The sequence below is a fragment of the Mus caroli genome, unplaced genomic scaffold, assembly GCF_978045245.1.
Source record: "Mus caroli unplaced genomic scaffold, Mus_caroli_1 scaffold_6, whole genome shotgun sequence".
In the NCBI taxonomy this organism is placed as follows: Eukaryota; Metazoa; Chordata; class Mammalia; order Rodentia; family Muridae; genus Mus; species Mus caroli.
This window is the reverse complement of record NW_028227261.1, coordinates 67,733,489-67,753,928: the sequence shown is the minus strand read 5'-3', so window position 1 is coordinate 67,753,928 and position 20,440 is coordinate 67,733,489. Positions and strand designations below refer to the sequence as shown.

The 20,440-nt window shown below is 41.9% G+C and overlaps 1 protein-coding gene across 2 annotated transcripts in view; it reads right to left on the bottom strand.

The window, feature by feature from the left end:
• The window catches only part of Mllt3 (MLLT3 super elongation complex subunit), a 279,485-nt gene that overhangs the window by 5,225 nt on the left and 253,820 nt on the right, over positions 1–20,440 (bottom strand). For both annotated transcript variants that reach the window (XM_021159575.2, XM_029475724.2), the window contains exons 6-10: positions 16,088–16,163; positions 14,018–14,147; positions 11,449–11,548; positions 5,825–5,896; positions 4,308–4,379 (exon numbers count right to left, since the gene is read on the bottom strand). In XM_021159575.2, the coding sequence (XP_021015234.1) occupies positions 4,308–4,379; positions 5,825–5,896; positions 11,449–11,548; positions 14,018–14,147; positions 16,088–16,163 (450 nt within the window). The remainder of the gene's footprint in view (positions 1–4,307; positions 4,380–5,824; positions 5,897–11,448; positions 11,549–14,017; positions 14,148–16,087; positions 16,164–20,440) is intronic.

The following is a 20,440-nucleotide window of genomic DNA, read 5'->3' as shown; positions in this document are numbered from 1 at the left end:
TGCAGTATAGTAAGGGTTTCCAGTATTCACAAGCTATCATCCATCTCTGCTGACCCCAGGTCTCACCCTGCCTATAGCGCGCGCGCACACACACACACACACACACACACAGATGTAAGAGGAGCTACTGAAGCTAACAGAAGACGCTGTATCTTTCGGGGGGGGGGGTGGGTTATGAAAACACATCAAGGTAGATGCAAACATATACCTAAAGCAGCGGCCAAGGTAAAGGCATCTGGGAGAGTTCGGTCCTTTCACTGACAGGAACAGCACTAATGGTTTCAGTTATCAGAGCATGCACTAATGTCCTAAAGTAAGTGGAAGCTCTGTAAAAACACACACTCCTTCTCAGGACTCCTGATGCCAGATCATCAGAAACACAACATTAGCATGCTTTATTTCAATCAAATAGGCCACAAGTCCCGAAAGCACACCACTAACCCCTACTTTACATCCTGCTCACAGCCTTGCTCCTGGTCAATCCCCCCTCCCACAATTCCTCCATCCTTCCCCTTCTCCTCTGAGTGGCTGGGGGTTCCTGGGTATCCCTCTACCCTGGCACTTCAGTCTCTGTGAGGCTAGGCTCTCCCACTGAGGTCAGACAAGGCAGCCCAGCTAGAAGAACATATCCCACAGACAGGCAACAACCTTTGGAACAGCTCCTGCTCTAGTTGTTTGGGACCCACATGACGACCAAGCTGTACATCTGCAACATATGTGTGGGGAGACCTGGGTCCAGCCTGTGTAGGTTTTTTGGTTGGTGGTTCAGACTAAGAGAGCCCCAATGGTCCAGGTTAGTTGACTCTGTTGGTCTTCCTGTGGAGTTCCTATTCCCGTCAGGGGCCTGCAATGTGAAGGACTACACTGTACTAAAGAAATGCCCTGTCTGCTGATGTGGTGTGGCTGAACTGTGGTGTCACTATGCTGCTGCACAATGAGGTCCCAATGCCCACGCACAACAGCACCAGAAGCCAGAGAGGCTGCACAGAAGAAAAGGACATGAGGACACAGTGGTGTCAGGACCGTGAAAGTGAGGGTGTGGACGCCTCACCCATTCTTCAGAGGCCGGCTACTCTTGTGATCTATTGTTTCCTTCCTGTCACATCAGCTTTTTTTTCGGGGGGGGGGGGTTGGGGGAGGGGGGAGGGGTTACCACACAGCTGCTAGTTGTTTTGGTTTGTGTTAACAGGGTGAGAGCTATTTGCTATTTCTGTGACTCCCTCTTTCAAGCCATTTTCAATTATAAAAATTTAATTACAAAAAATTAAAAATTTTCTTAATTATAAAAAATTAGTCTGATTATGTTTTTCAAGTAGCAGGGCAAGTTCTTACCACCCATGGTGGTTGCTTACTGAGTGGGAAGGCATGCACAAACTTTGCTTTGGTTTTCTCTGTCTAGGATGGGTTGGTCTGTTGTACCTCGGGTCTTTCACCTGTACATAGGAAATCTTACTGGCGCATAAAAACAGGAGGCCCACCTGAGTTAGCAGAAAGACCAGGTTTTAGTCTACAGGGGGGCTTTCGGGTGTGGCAGGTAATTCTCCAAACAGAAGTAGTCAGTTACAGCAGACTGCTTCTCCGGCAAAGTTCTCTGTTTTGTTAAAAATACTCCAATATACCACTCATCCCTCCAACCTCACTGATCGTGCTACAAGAAAACTAGATGGTATCTAAATTGATAAACTGTACTTTAAGGAAGCCCCTGGTTTTTCTAACTTTCTTCTTACTACCTGCTCCCTCCCCCCTCCCCCACACATGTATAGAATACAAACCCAGGCTGAATTGCTGAAAAGGCCACAAATGTTCAGCCTCATTCTGAAAAATAATATGGAGTGTGTAGTTTAACAAGGAAATCAAATTATTAATCCAGGCTACATACTCGCTCTCTTGCTTTGTGTCTACTACATTTTAACCCAGTGGAAAAGAGGCTTCGTAATACAGTCTTTCCTGATCTAATACTTTATTTTCATGAAATTAGGTGTTGAGAGGCAGGGCAGTATGCCCCCAGAGTAAAATAATTCTACTAATTAGTTTTGTGGGGCAAATAAAATTGTCAGAATAGATTTTGGGAATAGCCACTGGGAAGAAACCAAGGATGTTATCCTGGCCTCAACAGAAGTTTCGGTTTAGATGTTCAGGTCTGCACAGCTGAGGTTACATAGACTTTGTGGAATGCATTTTATCAGATGAGCAGCCTTCAAGGTGGAGGATAACACCAGGCCTCCACTGTGCAATGTTTTACAGTATGAATTAATTAAGCAGTAAGCCATGACAGGGCACATACATCATGGTATTAGAACCACAGGCCTCGGTTGTATTACAAGGCAAATGGCCAAAGACAGAGCTTTCAACTGGCCTGGGAATGCCATTAGGGTGAAATGCTATGTGTCCTGGGGCACCTATATGCTAGGTTAAGAATTCATACATATTACTCTTTCCCTATAGAATACTAAAGTAATGCACTTGAATACAATTCTCAAGGAAGCCACCTTCACTCACATGTCTTTCAAAGGTCAAAATAAAGAACATTAGATGGGAGATGTCGATGATATTCCCAGGTGAGACCTTGCCCAACAGCCTTCTCGTTCAAGCCTGACAACACCTGTATCTATTTCCCATGAAATCCATAGGTAGACATCAGTAGCTTTTTCTAACAGTTGGTCTTTAGTGACTTAAGAGTTACTATTTGAGAACAGAAGTTCCAACTAGCAGAACTAGTTAGGAAGACCAACTAGCAGATCTGCCATCAGCATTTAGTCAATGAGCAATGTTCTGTTCTATAGAAGAAAACTGAAGGAGGGTTGGTCCCCTGTATTCCCAGATTCTTTGTCCTCAGATACAGCACACTATGGACTGAAAATACTTGGGGGGTGGGGGTGGGAGGAATGTATCCATATTGAATTTGTCATTTCTTCCTATAACATATAAGATGACAATGATTTTCATGGCATTTGCATTGTATTAGGCATACAAAGTAACCCAGAGGGGATTAAGAGATGGCTCAGGGGTTAAGAGCACTGACTGCTCTTCCAGAAGTCCTGAGTTCAAATCCCAGCAACCACATGGTGGCTCACAACCATCTGTAATGAGATCTGCTGCCCTCTTCTGATGTGCATGAAGGCAGAGTACTCATATACATAAAATACATAAATAAATTAATATTTAAAAAGAAGTAACCCAGAAATGACTAGAATAATGGAAGGTACACATAGGTAGGTAATATTCCTCTACCTGATGGAAGTGAGTGGAATTTGGTATTCAAAGGGTGTTTAAGTCTGGCAACATGAGAGGTGAGTGGAAAGACTACCAGTAAAGTGCTAGGCTTGCCTTAGTTAAAGCCACTCAAACCCAGTTCCCCCATCTATGCTCATTTAAAAAGAAATGAAAAACATAGAATGTATTTACAATTGAGAGATCTATAGACAAAGTATATTATTTAAAATTCTATAAGGGTTAAAAGCTTTTTAGACCAACAGGAGCAGTTGGAAAATTTGAAAAATGTTTATAGACTGAAGCAGAGATATGCATAGAATATAAACACAACCATCAGCTATCAGCATTAAAAAAGAATAGCTCCTATACCACTGAAGGAGATGAGGTGCTAATTTCAAGTCATTTTAAAGTCGTAAAAATGTGAAAGTGAAGGAATGCACAAATCTACTATGGAATCTGGAACACACCGCCTCCCCATGAGTTAAAGAAAAATTACCTTATCAATAGCTACTGTGAAAGGAATAAAAGCATGAACTGTACTTGTACCAAAACTAAAACATCCCTCTTATCTTCTCGCAACATCACACTGTACTAAAAGAAGTTTCCTCGTGCTATGACCATTCCACAGTTGAGTCCATGATAATACAACGTTTATTGCTACTAGATAAGGGAAATGAAAAAAATATTTATTTTCCGTAGAATAGCTTTGGCAAAAGGTTACCAAATTGAATCACAAATGTTTACAACCCTTGGCTCAAATTCTTATCACTGTTTTCCTATGAGACCAGAAGGCTGGTCTCCAAAGTTTCTACACCCCCTGTCCCTCCTCTCAGCACATGGACCACAGACTGGTAGGAAGGAGCACTGTGTCTGGTAGTATTCCATGAGCCCTCAGATTTTCGGAGTGTGGATGAAAGCCCTAAGGGCACCCCGGTAGCCTCAGATAGTTAAGTCCTCCACAGATGTCCCTGCAGGCACAGTGCCCATTCTGAAGGCGTGAGGCTGCAGCGGCATCCAAGAGCTGCCACACTTCCCAGGACAGACTAGGTCTTGAGGTTTGGGGGTGTAGGGTTGTGTCCAAAAGCACTTCTCACCTGCTGCAGAATGTGTCGTTCCCTCAGTGTCATTAACCTTCTGTGGAGCTCTACCAACTCATCTAGGTATGCCTGAAAGAGAAGGGTGTTCCCCAAAGAACAAAACTTTAAAAGGCAATTGGCAAGTAAGAACACACATGCAGGGACAGCTTGGCAGGTAAGATCATGTACTGCTCGTGCAGAGGACCCAAATTCAGTTCCCAGCACTCGTCCAGGTGGGTCACAATTGCCTGTAATTCCAGCTCCAGGCAATCTGATATCCATTTCTGACTTCCATAGGCACATGCACTCATGTGTACATGCCCATATATAGACACACATACACATACACACATTAAGATAAAATTAATCTTAAAAAAAATCATCTGGGCAGACTCTGAAGGCTTGTCCTAGGCTCAATGCTTAAAGGGTTCTGATGGTGATGTTTCTAAGCCTAGTTTTGACCTTTATCAAACGTGCCTTAAAATGAGGGAGGGAAATTATTGAGCCTATTTGCTCTCAGCATCATTCAAGTGAGCAGACTCAGTCTCCCACAACAAGGACTCTGCAAAGAATGCTGGAAATCCAAGACTACATATTTGGTTTAATCTAATGACAGCAGAGGCTGTTTTCATTTTTTTTTTTTTTTTTGGTTTTTCGAGACAGGGTTTCTCTGTGTAGCCCTGGCTGTCCTGGCACTCACTTTGTAGACCAGGCTGTCCTCGAACTCAGAAATCCGCCTGCCTCTGCCTCCCGAGTGCTGGGATTAAAGGCGTGCACCACCACGCCCAGCTCCTGTTTTCATTTTTAATTCTTTAATCTCAGAAAATTTTAGACAAAGAAAAACACCCAAGTTTGAACATGGAAGTATTGTGTTAGGAAAAATTTTTAATAAGAGGGATTTAAAAAAAAGTTCTCAGGTATTCCAAATGACGCCAGCCAATGATTAAAGTATGGAATATTTTATGAAATGCAGAAATCGCTACAAATCAGTTCTATGTCCTGGCAGCTCTCCTTCAAGGGTAGCTGAACCTCTCTTCCATATGTCCAGGCTCATGAGTCCTTGTTAGCTGACTGCATGCATGCCTCAGGGTCAACTTCAGCAAAGGCAAAGGGGGAAATTACTGACTTGTTAAACCCCACCCATAGCAGGTGACATCATACACACACTGAGAAAGCTTACTGCATAGGGGTCAGGTATCTTATTTATGTATGTGTGTGATTTGCTCTACTTGCTCTGCTACAAACTTCCTATATCCCAATGTGCTATGCCTGAAGTTCCTTGGTAATGTGGGAATCCTGACAAATGGTATCATAAGGCCATGCTTAAGACTGAAGATACAACAACAACAACAACAACAGCAACAAAGCAAGACAGGGAAAAAGGAACTACAAAGCACAGCAATGAAGAATTCACTTGGGAGCCTTAGCTACTTCTGATGGAGAAGGGAAGAGGGGCAAACAACAATGACCGAGGGAACACAGAGAAGCAACACATGCCAGGCTCCAGTACTCCCAGGAACGACCCGGAAACCTACCTTGTCACATTCACCATTCTTTATTTGCTTATCTGATTTGCTTTGTTTTATTGGACTTTTCACTTCAAGAATCTAGGGATCAAAGAAAACACTAGTAAGTTTCATTTCAAGCACCTTCTAGTAGCTACCCATATAAACTGGCACTCAAGATGCATAATAACACTGTTCCCCAAACAGCATTTTGTTATACATTTTTTCTTCTTTCTAATCTTGTTTAACACCCCCCCACCAAAACCCCTGAAAATAAATGGTATATTAAATGCTGGGTCAGGGCGGAAGAGCTCAGGAAAGCGTTGATGCTAAGGACAGGGATCTAAGCTTCCCAGGGTGCTTTGCTTTCTTGACAGCACTCACACATGCATAGCAGCTGAGTTATTTTGAGACTGCAATCCCGGCTGGCGGACTTCTTTCCTGCTTATTCTGCAGCTTCAGCCTGAGTCTTAGTGGTTGGTGGGCCAGGGATGATAAAAAGAACCCTTGCCCTCTGGGACACCTGCCTTTCAGATGCTAGGAGCTTACTCCATTAAACGGATGGACACAGCTTTGGGAGTGAAGGTGGCCATCCGTTAGTTGTGGTCTGGAATCCTTCCATGGCAGAAACAGCCATGGTTGAAGAAATGATGTGGTTATGTATGTTCAATGCCAAGCATCTTTTCTTCCTTCTGGATCAACTGTGACCCAGGTCATGTGCAGTAGCTTCACATACTGTGCAAAGCTTGGGTGGGGAGCTATGGTCATAATTAACAGAGAATACTACTACTTATTAAATACAACTGACTTACTACACATGATCTTCAAAATGGTAGGTTCTGGGAGGAATATTTTTAAATAGCCCATAGCTTGAAAAGGCTGAGGATAAATGCATTTATTAACGATGAGTGCTTATGAATATGCATAAATATAAAAAGCAATTTATATTCTCTCATTATAACCTAAATCCCATAATCAGAAACTAATATCAAAGAGGAAAATGCTAAGGATGTTCTTTAAAGTCCCATATTCCTCCTACTCTTTCCTATGCTGTTTCCTGTCCTAATTCAATCTACAGTGTCCTCTCTACTATATAGTATACAAAAGATCTCAAGAGTAGGTTCACCTTTAATTTGTGATGACAAGTGCATGGGACTGGCTGACTTGCGTCTCATTTAACATCTTAGGGCCTCCAAAAGTGAATGAGAGAGACAAACAAGATAATGTCTGCATTCCCATCCAGCTACAAAATTTTATGCTTCTAATAAGTAAGTATTCTATTTGGTGATAATAGGGCCATGGTGGTTCGGGCATAAATGAATACTCCTAAATAAAATATTTCTCTTTGAGTTGAAAATAATGGATCTAACATACATTCTAACAGTGTTGCCTGAGATTCACATTTAAGCCTTCATTTTTAACATCAAAATAAGCAAATGACTGATTTGTCCAGGCGAACTTAACCTACTACCCTTCTGGCAACAGAAGAAAATCGCCAAATAACATAGGCAAGGCAATCATTTTTAATATGCTAAAAATCTCCACAGCATTTGCAATTTCCTTCTCTTTATTGTTGCTGGAAATGAGACCTCGAGGGTAGAACCAGCACAGAGACCTGGAGTAAGTAGGTCAGTAGATGGCACTCCTGGCCAAGGGAGCCTGGCTGGGCCACACAGGGACAATTGGCTGAGATTTGAGGCAGGGAGGAGAAAGCATCCCTGAAGGTTTGCCTTGTGCTTCAGAGAACCGAATTTGTTCCCATCACATCTGCCCCTCCCACGGCCCCATCCCCCACTCTTTCTCCCCCAAGTGTCTGGAAATGCTATATTTGCAAAGGGACTTTACAAGTTAGGTTCAGACAATCCCGCAACCTCTCTTCAAAGCAGAAAATAGGTAGAACATTTGGGCTGCTTAAATCCAACCCCACACATTCCGAAAGTGCAACAACACAGAAGGCCAAAATACATTGAAATCCTGGTTTCTTTCTTCTGAGGCTATGGTAGCAGGAACAAAAGCCCCGGGTGTCAGTGACCCGCCTCAAGTTACTGAGTGGCTGCCCAGAGAGGGCTCAGTTAATCTTCCCTCTTTGATCTCTCCTTGCTCCAAAATAAACAGCTTTGTCAAAACCTCATTCTGAGAGACCAGAGCCATACTGAAGACAATTGTTTTATTTATGATCATTTCTTATCTTCAGGGACTGAATCTAGAATATAAAAGTACAACACCTTGTCTTCCGCAGGCTTATTTCAAACCAGTTTAACTGGCTAGACTCTTTTGAAATTCACCCATGCCTGGCAGGCGGATAGGTGATTTATGATATTCTGAATATTGGCTGAATTGAGTGGATCACTTCCTCCTGGAATCTTTATATCTCCCCTCCCCATTCTATACCAGACTAAAAAGATAGGGGTTTGTTTTGTTTGTTTGTATGTTTGTAATTTATGCATTTTGTTTGGGGTGGGTGGGGGGAACCATTCTTGAATTAAATGATGGTAAAATTTTTTGTTATTTACCAGTAAACTGAGCAGAGGAAAGCAGACACCCCAAACACTGAATTAAGCTACCAACAGCCATGGTAATCTCTAAAACAGAACAATTACAATTAGTAGTATTTTGTTCTTCATTTGAGGATATGGCTTGGGAATCAAAATTTTCCAGACTGTGTTTTTCTGAACCCCTTTGTGAGAAATGACAAGTCAACCATACAGCAGATGGATTATCTACTGGCACATTTCCTATGTTAGCCACTATTAATAACTCCTAATGACACTTCTATTAACTTCTTTGCTTTGCTGACTTGTGGCTCTGGGTTCTTTCTTCAGTAGTTAGAAAATACTTGACTTAATTAGCACTTTATCTACTCCTTAGACCAGGGGAGATGGGAGATGGGGCAGCGGACATTTCTGTGGTGTCTAAAGCTACTCAAAGTCGCAAGATCAGTATCCAGTGTGGAAAAGGCAATTTTATGGCTTGGAACTAGAAATGTTCGCAAAGGCTCTTGTGGCAAAGGCTTGGTTCCTACTACAGAATGTTTCTAAGGTGGGGATTTGAGAAAGTGACTACCTCATAAGGGCTCTGTCTTAATCAATAGATAGGTCCATTGAGAGTCAGTTTGTAAACTGACAGACATTTAGACAAGGTATCTGGTTGAAGAGAGTGGGTCCCTGGAGCCTACATCTTATTTTCATGCCCATGTGAAGCATTTTCACACTGTTCCTGTTTATGTGGATTCACCACACAAACCCCACTGCATCGCTCTACTTCTTCATAGGCCCAGAACAAGGGAGCCAGGTGACACTGGACCAAGTTTCAGGTGACCTCTGAAACAGTGAGCAACAATACGCCTTTTTTACTTTAAAATTGTTTGTTTGCTTTTTAGGAGGGGCCTATTTTGTCACAGCATTATAAAATAAACTGATAGGCCAGTCAATGAGTATGGAGAATAAAACTTGGACATTTAAAATCAGGTATTTCCTGTCTTCTTCATCCTTTGTAGTTTATCTTAACATTTGGAGACCACTATCTCACCCATACTCACACACATGAGCTCTCTAGTGTACCTCCACATTCAGCTACAATACTAAAAAAACTCCAGGATGAAATTTAAGTACCTTTTGTGGTTTGGTTGTCACACTCCGTAGCACAGCAATACTAGTGATATTTTTTTAATGTCTTTGAACACTGACTTAAAGGGATCATACCACACCTGACCCCACAGCAAGTGATTTGGGGTTAAAAAATCATCCCTGAATAACATTTCAAAACCACTTTCTTTCTCTAAGCTTCAAGACATAGGTATGAGGAGCTGCACATGCCAGTTGTACATAATGACCTGAAAGCATAGGTACTTTGTTCTTATGCTCAAGGGTGCAACTGTGAAAGTGACACATAACTGAATATTACTGGCAGGATGATATTTGCATGTAAGAAGATACATGTATTAAATAAACACTTCAAAAAATAGTAGTATACTATTGAGTGAGAGAAAGCATATTTTACCCTCCCAGATTAAATGATACTATTTGGTTTGGGTTTGGTTTGCTAGACAGGTAACTATTTTGACAAAGGCTCTATACTTTCCCAAGAACCAAAGTCATTCAGCTTGCTCATCCATTCAGGAAGGGCAAGATAAGAGCTTGTCAGAGCCAGGTTTACCTGGCAGCCCATCAGGTCACAGGGCTTGGAAGACATGCTAAAGATGACTGCAGAGAGCACAAGATGCGTGTGCCTACATCTTGATCTTCCTACTGCAAGAATGCTAATTCTGATATACTGTCCCTTGGAAGCAGAAATAATGCCTTTACAAGGTTAGTTTCAATATAAAATATGTCAAGGTCTTAATTCTATCTTTTTCCTCTTGAACTTTTCTTGGCTTGTGGTAGAAGGTAGCCATGCTACAAAGTGAGATGGCCGACAAACAGCATCGCTGGATGCTAAGCCGGGACAGGCTATAACAGCAAAGTCAGGCTAAGAGTGAGAAGCTGGGCTCCAGTCCTAGGTAGGCCATGGACTACAGCTAAGCTGTAACAATGCAGGTGGCTGCTCCTATCCAACAGTGCAGGATTTATATACGGCAGATGAATTTTTATAAGTGATGAATTCTAAATTTTAAGTGAGTGTATTGCTTCTTTATACAAGAAAGAGAATACCCTCACAACTGTAATACAGCATTTTCCAACTAAAACAAAGATCACTAATTCAGGGGCAAGATATTTTAAATAGCAGGCCACTTATAAAGTGGAATAATTTTAGAAAATGTAACTCTTTAATTTTCATGTTAATATTCACATGGCAACTTGAAATAAGCAATTATTACAGAGGTCATTGGAAATCTGTCTACATAAAGGGATAAGAAACTTACTGTAATGAGTATCAACTCAATGCACAATGGGACTTTTACAATATTCATGATGTTTGCAAAAGGTTTATTTTAGTAAATAATGGAAATGCCCCAATTTCACTCATTTAACACTAGTTCTTTTATCATGGCTTTCGGAATTCTATTTAGATCTTACCCAAATATCTATATTCTGAGTTGACTATCAAACTAATAAGCTTTCTTTTAGCCCAACGTGTGGCACGTTGATCATCACTTTTCTCTATCTTGATAATCATTCTCTGCACCCCCAAGTAACAGTGCTCTTCCCTTGAATGAGAAATGGAGGCTGAACAGGTCAAAGGAACATTCCCAGACAGTGAGTGCCAGGCAGAGGCTGTGCACTGCCTTTACTAAACTCACTGTCATCCCTCCAACAACCGGCAGGGGGCTAACGTCCCTTAATGAAGAAACTGGGGTACATAAAAGCGCATCCTCCACCAGTCAAACAGGCTCACCCAAAACAATCATGTTGTGTCTGATGGAGTCACCTATCTACTGCTTAGGGATAGACTATGCAGACGTTAGGAAGGACGGGCAACATCGTGTGTCACTGTATCTTCCTGTATGTCTTAATTCATACATCCGGGAAGCACACTCATCTTACAAACACAGAAGTGCTTTTACCCCATGTGCCTAATGCTAAGCTTGTGGATTGCCATGGGTTTACAATAACAAGGAACGTAGCTTACAATGAAGAGGTAAAGCATTTATATGCTGGGTAAAAATGATCATGTATAGTTGTACGGAATCTTGCTGAGTACAAAGCCCAGTTTACCTGGTTGTTGTTAGTTTTCAATAATGGTGGCGGGGGTTCATGATGGAGAGGGGAAGAGGCGGAGCTGCTTTCGCTGTCACTGCCGTCACTCAAGCTGACCCTGCGAAGAGACACTGAAAAGTCACATGCCCTGCCACAGACAGACGACAGACAAGTGTTATGAAAAGCAAGGACCACAAACATTGGCATGGAAAGGCTGCTTTTAACACACAACTGCAGGCATCTGTTGGTACTTGCTTGTATCTGGAACCAACTCAGGTGATTCCATTGCCTGTGTGTTTCAGTGTCCCCAGTTTTGCAACAGAATAAACCAGGACTTAGTCATATGTGTCCACAACTCTGGTTGCATATGTAAAATGGATGCTCAAGGGTTGAAAGCCCGGTAATGTGACCCAAGGCTAGTGCTCAGCCACCTCCTGAGCTTATGTGGGAAGCCGACCATTCATCGTTCCTACTGTGTCACGATTCAACGAGGTCTCCACTGTGAGACACAGATACAATCATGTACTAGAACGACACTCTGGACCCAAACTGTGTTTCATACATCACTGTTTTAGAAAAAGTATCTCTCAGCACCTAGAGAAAATAAAAATACTACGTTCTCTCTAGTTACTTTTTCTTCTTAGAATAAAATGAAACTTTCCTAGCTAGAGAGAAGGTTCTTCCTTCCGCTCATCTGAATGTATGCCCTCATTCAGGAAGGCACTTCAGTATCTGCTCCCTCTCTGGCTATACAGTAACCTGATATAACATTCTCCTTGGAGATAGCAAATGCTATAGAAATCAGCAGAGTTTTTCTTTCACTCTGAATAGGCAATCACATCCTCACTCTATTATACATTCAGACAGACATGATACAAGATAGGAAACAAAAAGGACACATTGGGACGTCCTTTTAGCAAAAACTGATGGAACTTGTTTTTCTTAACTAAATTACATTAATGAAGTGCTCTGCTGAAGCGCTGCTTTTAAACGCCGCTCAGCTGAAGTGGAAGGCTGAGGATTTAAACTGATTAAACAGTTGAGACTGCACAAGTGCTCTGAAGATCAAATGTTATGTGGAGCCGTGGTGCTAACAGTACATGTCAGGTGGGGAAACAAAGACATGTCCCTGATGTACATTCATGTCAGACAACTGACAAATGAGTAATGTGTGTGATCTAATCCCATACTGATTCTGGACAGGGTAGAAAGTGGGTAACAAACGGCCAATCAGATCTGCAAAATAGGAACTTGAAAAATTATATAAATAGGGCATGTATGTGCTCACATGCATGTGTGTGCGTGTGCATGTTTGTGTGTGTGTGCGCGCATGCGCGCACGTGTGTTTTCAATAAATTAAATTGGAGAGCAGCCAGTGGTTGGGTTTTGGTTGGCCAAGTTAGTTCCTTTAAACACCAAGGTTCAACTCCTATTAAGATCCTTTTGACCTACCAGTTTCCTTCTTTGTCAGGTCAAAGAATACAGCATCTATGGCCAAGTCTATAACAGTTATATAAAAGGAATGTAGGTAGGTGCACTGGGAGTCAAGGTGCAGGAAGATGTCTTGAGTCTAGCTTTGTAAGGCAGAGTCACTGAAGGGTCTGATAGGGTTTGCATCCTGTGGATGGGCAGCTTGCCTCAAAGGACAACAGTGAAATGCCAATGAGGAAACACACAGTCTGTTCCCCTTGGGTTACGTTTGTCTTAGGTATTTCAGGGCCATCTACACAGTAATAGATAGTGGGGAAAGATTTATTGCAATATATTGTAAACGTAATTGGATTTGAAGTTCAAGTAGATTCATATTTTCTCCTCATAACACATTAAAGGGTGCATGCCTATTTGTTTTCCTGATGATAAACAAAATCCTCAAAGCAATTTCAAGTTGACTATTAATTCTAAGTGACATGAATTACCATCTTCTAATGTCGAATTATGCCTCGTAGCATTAAAGCTACTTAAGGAACCTAATTGTCAGCGCACTTAACAGGAATTTATTTGCTGGAAAACACACACAGGTGAATTTCGTTTTAATTAGGTCACAACATAATTCACTAGAGCCAATTATGTAGTCCTAACCACAGGCAGCAAATGCCATTTCTTCACATGTGGAACCCTCCATCCCAAAGCAACAGGTCTACAGCCACTCTTCAGATGAACCTGCTTCGTGGCATATACTTTCAGATAGCAAACACGTCTGATATGGCATCTTCCTATGAAGGTTTCAGGGGGATTCTCTCTTCTTTTAAGGAAAAAGGAAAACTGGTTTCTGGTAAGAGTGGACACAAACATACCCATTTCAGAGGAATATAACCCTTCGTTTGACACAGGGTCTCGTGTTATCCAGGCTGGCCCCAAAATTGATGTATAGCTGAAGATGACTTTAAACTTCTGATCCTCCTGCTTTTCCCTTCCAAATATTATGATTACAGGCAATGTGCTGAGGATCAATCCCAGGGCTTCACGGCTACCAGGCAAACATTCTACCGACTTTGCTATAACACGTTTGCTGCCATGGTTTAGCCGTTTCCTGTCTTTGTGATTTACCTAGTGAACCAGCATGGCTCTGCTTCAGGGACTCTCTTACCTGCGACTTCGGCTTCCTCCTCTATTTACAGGTCTTTCCATCTCCGAGTCATTGTCATTGTCCTCTGCCTCATCAGACTCCTCCTCGTTGTCATCAGAATGCAGATCTTTCATGATCGACCTTAAAGGACCTGAGCAATGACATGAACCATAGAAAATGAAACAAACACTCAAACACACTTGCTCAGAGTAGACACTAGGGAGTGCCTGCAGCCATGACCTCTGGCTAAGAACAATTATTACCCTGGACAGTTAAGACTTTGCAACTTTGATTGCAGTCAAGATGGTTTCTGGACTCAGTGGACCTGAGTCCACTTGTTGTTCTTCCAGGGGACCTGAGTTTGGTTCTCAGCACCCACATAGTATCTTTTGACTCTGTAACTCCAGTTCCAGGAATTCTAACATGCTCTTTGGACCTCACCAGGCACAAGGCATTCACAAGGTACACAGATTTATGGGTAAGCAAAAGAAAACATCGGTACACTAAAAATAAAGTAAATCTAAAAAAAATTTTTAAAGAATCTGTTTTTTTTTTTCTGTGCAATTTTATTTCCTGTTCTCCCACTCCAAATCACAAGCAAAGGCAGATAGATCTATTAGTAAACAGGATGCTTCGTTAAGTTAATCCATGTATTGAAAAGCTGAGACTAATAAATCACTGTGGTTGTAGCCGGTTCTTGGCAGTGCGGCCTTTGTGTGGTAGTTTCTGATCTATTAAGGTTTAGCTGCTCCTTTTATTTCAAGGTCAATTTCAGGTCAAGCAAGCATTTCAGTTGAGCTCAGGTTATAAAGTCCTTCAACTCCATGGTGTAACATTCTATCTTCCATTTTCCTATTGATCTTGGACAGCAAACCTTGCTTCAGCACAGTGTTTTGTAGCCAACTTTCATCTTACTTTTTAAGAAATTCCTGGCAAAATATCAGCATGTATTAGCATAAATAAGACTATGTAATAAATCGTATGCCCAGAAGATCCAGAAAGTATCCAGTATTGCATGAGAGGAGGTGGGGAAGCTGTAACTAACTTTACTTAGGACCAGACAAATTGAACACACACACACACACACACACACTGGTTACTGTTATTTCCTCTTCATTTACTACTCAGTATATGAGGAAAACAATAGCTACTTTTAATCTTAACAGGAGATTGTAAAGGTAATCAAGTCAGGGCTATTTTTCCTCTGGATTAGGCAATTATCAAAATCTAATCTGTGCTAGGACCGGCTATTTGAGCTGTCACTAAGTACTCAGTTCTAAAACATGCACTGACTCCCTGCAAGCTCACAGACCTCTGCTTTTGTAGTGGGCTTATTTCTTTGAAAGTTAATGAAACAAGACTTCTGAATAGCCAAAACTATCACGGCCTTTTATTATATATTTTCTTGGAGGCTTAGCCTTAGTCCAAATACACACAACAATTTAATCCTCTTTCAAAGCATACAAGGCCACTTAGAATTCGGTGTGGTCAATACGAATGGTGATGTTCAGTATGATACTAAAAAACAAGTTACACTCTGACACTGTTCTATTGTGTAAAAATAAAACAGCCCACTTTTGGAGATTTCACACACACACATTAAAAATGTGCTTCATTGTATGTTCTGGCTTAATGTATGCAGAGTTTTGGTTAATGTACAACTATAAGAAGAGAAATGTGTTATTTAAAATTAGTAGTTGTACTTTTGAGTAAAATGTCTACTAAAATATAAAGAATAAAATGAAATAAATGAGAAGTGTCCAAGGGTGAGGAATGGGCATCTGCGCCAGTACCTCTGAGGTTGGTTTACTGGAGTATTTCCTTTGGGAACTCCCTGGAGTGGGTTGTGTCTATAATCCATTTGTGAAATGGGAACCTGATGTGGGAACCTGGGTCTGGGAGGGGAGCACTTTCTAGACTCAAGCCTCCTCTAGCAGAATGACATTCAAGTACATTCCTAGAGGAAATAAACACAACTTTGTAAAAGCCAAGTTATCATTCAAATGGTAAAACAGTAGAAGATAGGGCATAAGGCGGTTCATGGGGATGTTCTATGGGGAAAGGTTTCACTGGCCTGGGGGCTGTTGATACCTTGTTGCCTGGTCTGGGATGGTGTGAAGCTGGAGCTGGAACTGGAGCTGGAGCTGGCAGGACTGGGTTGCTCTGACTTCAGAGAAGAAGAAAAAACATCATCAGTACATTTATGGGATACAGGACATGTAAGATGAAAATGACCACAAATGCCTTTACAAAAAGTCTGATGCTATGTAAGAAAAATGACCGCACACATCACTTTGTTAAAAAACTCACACAGGAGAGTCATGATGTCATTTTTTTTAAACAGCCTTATTTGTATTAGATGAAAGTAACATACAAGATGTCAAGGGCGAGAAGATAAACCCCTGGGTGCTAAGTGAAGGGAGACGTCACCCTGCTCACCTCTATACAGACCTCCTAATGGCTACATTCACTGTCCTTTCCACAAGGTTTGATTGAGTAAACTGGTTCAAACACAGTAGTAATGAGGCCAAGGTCATTAGTTCAATCACTTTATGAGCCAGTTAATTTCACTCTGGACCAAGGCCATGAACCAGCTAACCCCACTTACCACAAGTTCACAAAGAGAGGCCAATATTCATAACATCTAAGTCCCACAGACAAGTCAGGAGACAATATTGCCACTATTTAAAGAAAAGACATATCCTTTGATTTCACAGTTTACAGACTGGCAGAGAAACAGTTTCACACATACATGCCACCTCTGGCTCTCCATGATCGCATCCTTTAGTATCCAGAACAAGTCCTACATCCAACACATCTCAACTCAGTTTTCTTCCTTCTTAAACCACTAACACCTTTACGAAGCAGGTTGTATCTTCTTCCTAGGATGCTGGGGTACTCTGAGATAGTCCTCATGCTCTGTTCTCCCCATATAAGTTGTAGACAGCCAGTACTTTAAATCTCATGTGCTTCTTGTTATTTCCTCCATACTCAGCATAGTGCACTGCAAACTGCAGACTATCCTTAGCTGGGACTTCAGGCAGCAGCTGCTCCACTGGCTCAACAGTTTTTACAATGAGTTTATGATGCTTAAAGGGGGTTGACATCGGATGCATGGAAAGAAATGTGCAAGACATTGACCACACCAGCCATATACTTGAGTTTTGTATCTTAGGACTAAGTTCATGCTTAAGTAATTTAATAAGAGTGATGTGTTTGGTTATAAGAATGGACTATTTCTACCCATTTCTAATGCCCTCAAAATTTTGAACACATAGTTATGTTATCTCAGAAGTATGCAAGGTGTTCTCATGTTCTCCTTTTCCTTTGCTAAACGCACAATCCAGTGGGAGTACAAGTTCAGGCACAATCAGAAGCCACTAAATGAAGTCAATGATCCCAGTTGAGTGTGCACAACAGTTTCCCACCATTGAGTTCATCTCCCCTCCCAACAAAGGAGACCCATCCCATCCCCTTCTTGCAGCAGCACCAAGCTCCCTAGATTGGGACATGAGGAAGCACTTTTGGTCATTTCTGATGCACACTTTACATCCTCAGGGTGGATGGGAAAACAGGTGTCAGCAATCTAGCTCATTCTGCAGGAAAAGAGCCAGACAGGACCTCTAATGAGAAGCAGGCGGCTCACTGACTCTTTACCACTGCATTATTTATTTGAGAATTGTACTGTGTCCTACACATCGCTCCTCGCAGGCCACGAAACAGTTGGTTTACAGGTGCAAATGCCCACGTGAGGAACTCTTCACTCCTGCTAGGTGGTTCTCCTGTGGTTGAGCCTAATGGCCAGCTACACAACTGAAGGGACATTTGTTGCACTGCCCATCTGTAACACAATTCTCTCAGGGCCCAAGGAGTAGTCTATCTCCTCTCCAAATTGCTCTTTCCAGCCATGAAAAGTGCCTGCAAATGGTTATTATTTTAATAGCCCTGGAGATCATTTGGAAGCAAAAGAGAAGTTTCTTTATCATACTGTCTAACTAGCACACACTGCACTAGACCTAAATAATCATCCTGTCAAACTATTGGCTGAAATGACATTAACCAGGGTAACAAGGTAAGGCTGGATGTCAGGGCACATGCCTGTAGGTATTGTGATGCATACATACATCCCAGCATGTATGAGGAAGAAGCAGGTAGATGAGTTTGGAGCCAACCTTGTCTACATAGTGAGTTCCAGGCCAACCATAATTACACAGCCTCAAAAGCAAACCAATCATCCAACATAGGGAAGACAGAGGTCACCTCCCCAGCTACCCACCATGATCTGGACCCTTCCATTTCAAGCATTATGCAGATGCCAAAGCCAAACCTTTAGCATCTTACCTATATACATATTTAACATTCCCACAATTGCTAATTATGTGAAAAAGGAAAATAGCTAAGAAAATTCTGTGTGTGTGTGTGTGTGTGTGTGTGTAACTCTGACTTCAGAGGATCCAATGCTTCTGGCTTACATGAGCACCTGTACTCAAGTACACACACCCAAATACAGACAGACAAACACATACACAAATGAAAATAAAAATTTTAAATCTGTTAAGAATAAAAGTCAGCTGGACCATCTAGATACTGCCATACCCGGGGATCCATCCCATAATCAGCCTCCAAACGCTGACACCATTGCACAAACTAGCAAGATTTTGCTGAAAGGACCCTGATATAGCTGTCTCTTGTGAGGCTATGCCGGGGCCTAGCAAACACAGAAGTGGATGCTCACAGTCAGCTATTGGATGGATCACAGGGCCCCCAATGGAGGAGATAGAGAAAGTACCCAAGGAGCTAAAGGGGTCTGCAACCCTATAAGTGGAACAACAATATGAACTAACCAGTACTCCCTGGAGCTCATGTCTCTAGCTGCATATGTATCAGAAGATGGCCTAGTCAGCCATCAGTGGAAAGAGAGGCCCATTGGTCTTGCAAACTTTATATGCCTCAGTACAGGGGAACAGAATGCCAGGGCCAAGAAGTGGGAGTGGGTGGGTGGGTGGGGGGAGGGTATGGTGGACTTTTGGGATAGCATTGGAAATGTCAAGAATAAAAGTCAGCCAGTCAAGATAGCAGGGTTTGTAGCTGAAGTACTGGGAAGAGAGATACAGAGATCCTTGGGACTAGCTCTTCAGTGTAGCCTATTTGATAAGCTCCATGACAATAAGAGGTTGTCTCAAAAGCTAAGGTGGTGCTGGCTGAAGGAAGACAAAGTTGTCCTCTGTCCTCCCTACAGTAGTACAGGACCATGTTCATGTGCATGTGTGCACACATATATACATACATATATAAACAAAAGGTGAATACACCATGGAAAGACAGAAGTGTTCATCTATCCACAGGGATCATTCCTATATTCTCCTCCACGGACTTTTCAAGAATGTATTGTGAAAGACTCTGGTTGTTACTCAATAAAAACGTTATTAAGATCATTCATGTGGTGCTTGATTTTTTTTTCTGGTGTGATAAAACACTAGCCAAAAGCAACTTTGTTAAGAGTTTATTTTATCATCTTATATTTCCAAGAGGCTGGAACTGGAGCAGAGAGTATGGCAGACCACTGCTTACTAGCTCTTCTGTTTGCAGGCACATTTTCTTACCCAGCTACCATTCTGATTCAACCCAGGACTGCTTGCCAGGGATGCTATGGTCCACAGTGCAATGGTTTTCCCATATCAAGGAAATACCCCACAGACATGTCCACACGCCAATCTGACGGAAGAAACCCTTCAATTGAGGTTCCTTCTTTTCAGTTGTCTCTAGCTTATGTTAAAAGCTGACAGAAACTGATCCTCACAGACTTTGAACACAAACTGACTAACACAGAGTTCAGCTTGATGTTAACTATCCCAAAGTCGTTTTGCCACCAGAAGACACGGATACACTATTTATTTCATCAAGGTTACTTTAAGTATTTTTTATATTTTAAGAAAAATCACAATTGCCAGTCCCTCATAAACCCCATAAATCAAAGGTAAGTATATAAACTATTGTTTGATTTAAAAAAAACTTAAACTGGGCAGATTAAAAGCTTTATAGGACCCCAAGATACAACAGCAGATTTGTTCTCTCTCTCTCTCTCTCTCTCTCTCTCTCTCTCTCTCTCTCTCTCTCCCTCTCTCTCTCCCTCCCTCCCTCTCTCCCTCCCTCCCTCCCTCCCTCCCTCCCTCCCTTCCCTCCCCCAAAGGCAGATTGGAATCTGCATGCTATCTGTGTACACATGAGTCTGTGAGGGACATACCAAAAAATAAAAATAAGGCAGCTAATGACGTTCCCATCCTTTCCTGTATGGGCTAATCTGATACCTGATTTTCAAATTCAAATGTCTCCCCACTGGAAAAAAAGTATTGGTGTCCTGGATTATCAAACACTAATGGTGACTAATCAACATTTGGTTGCCATTATGTAAGTGCTTACACGCCAGAGGCCAAAAACTTCAAG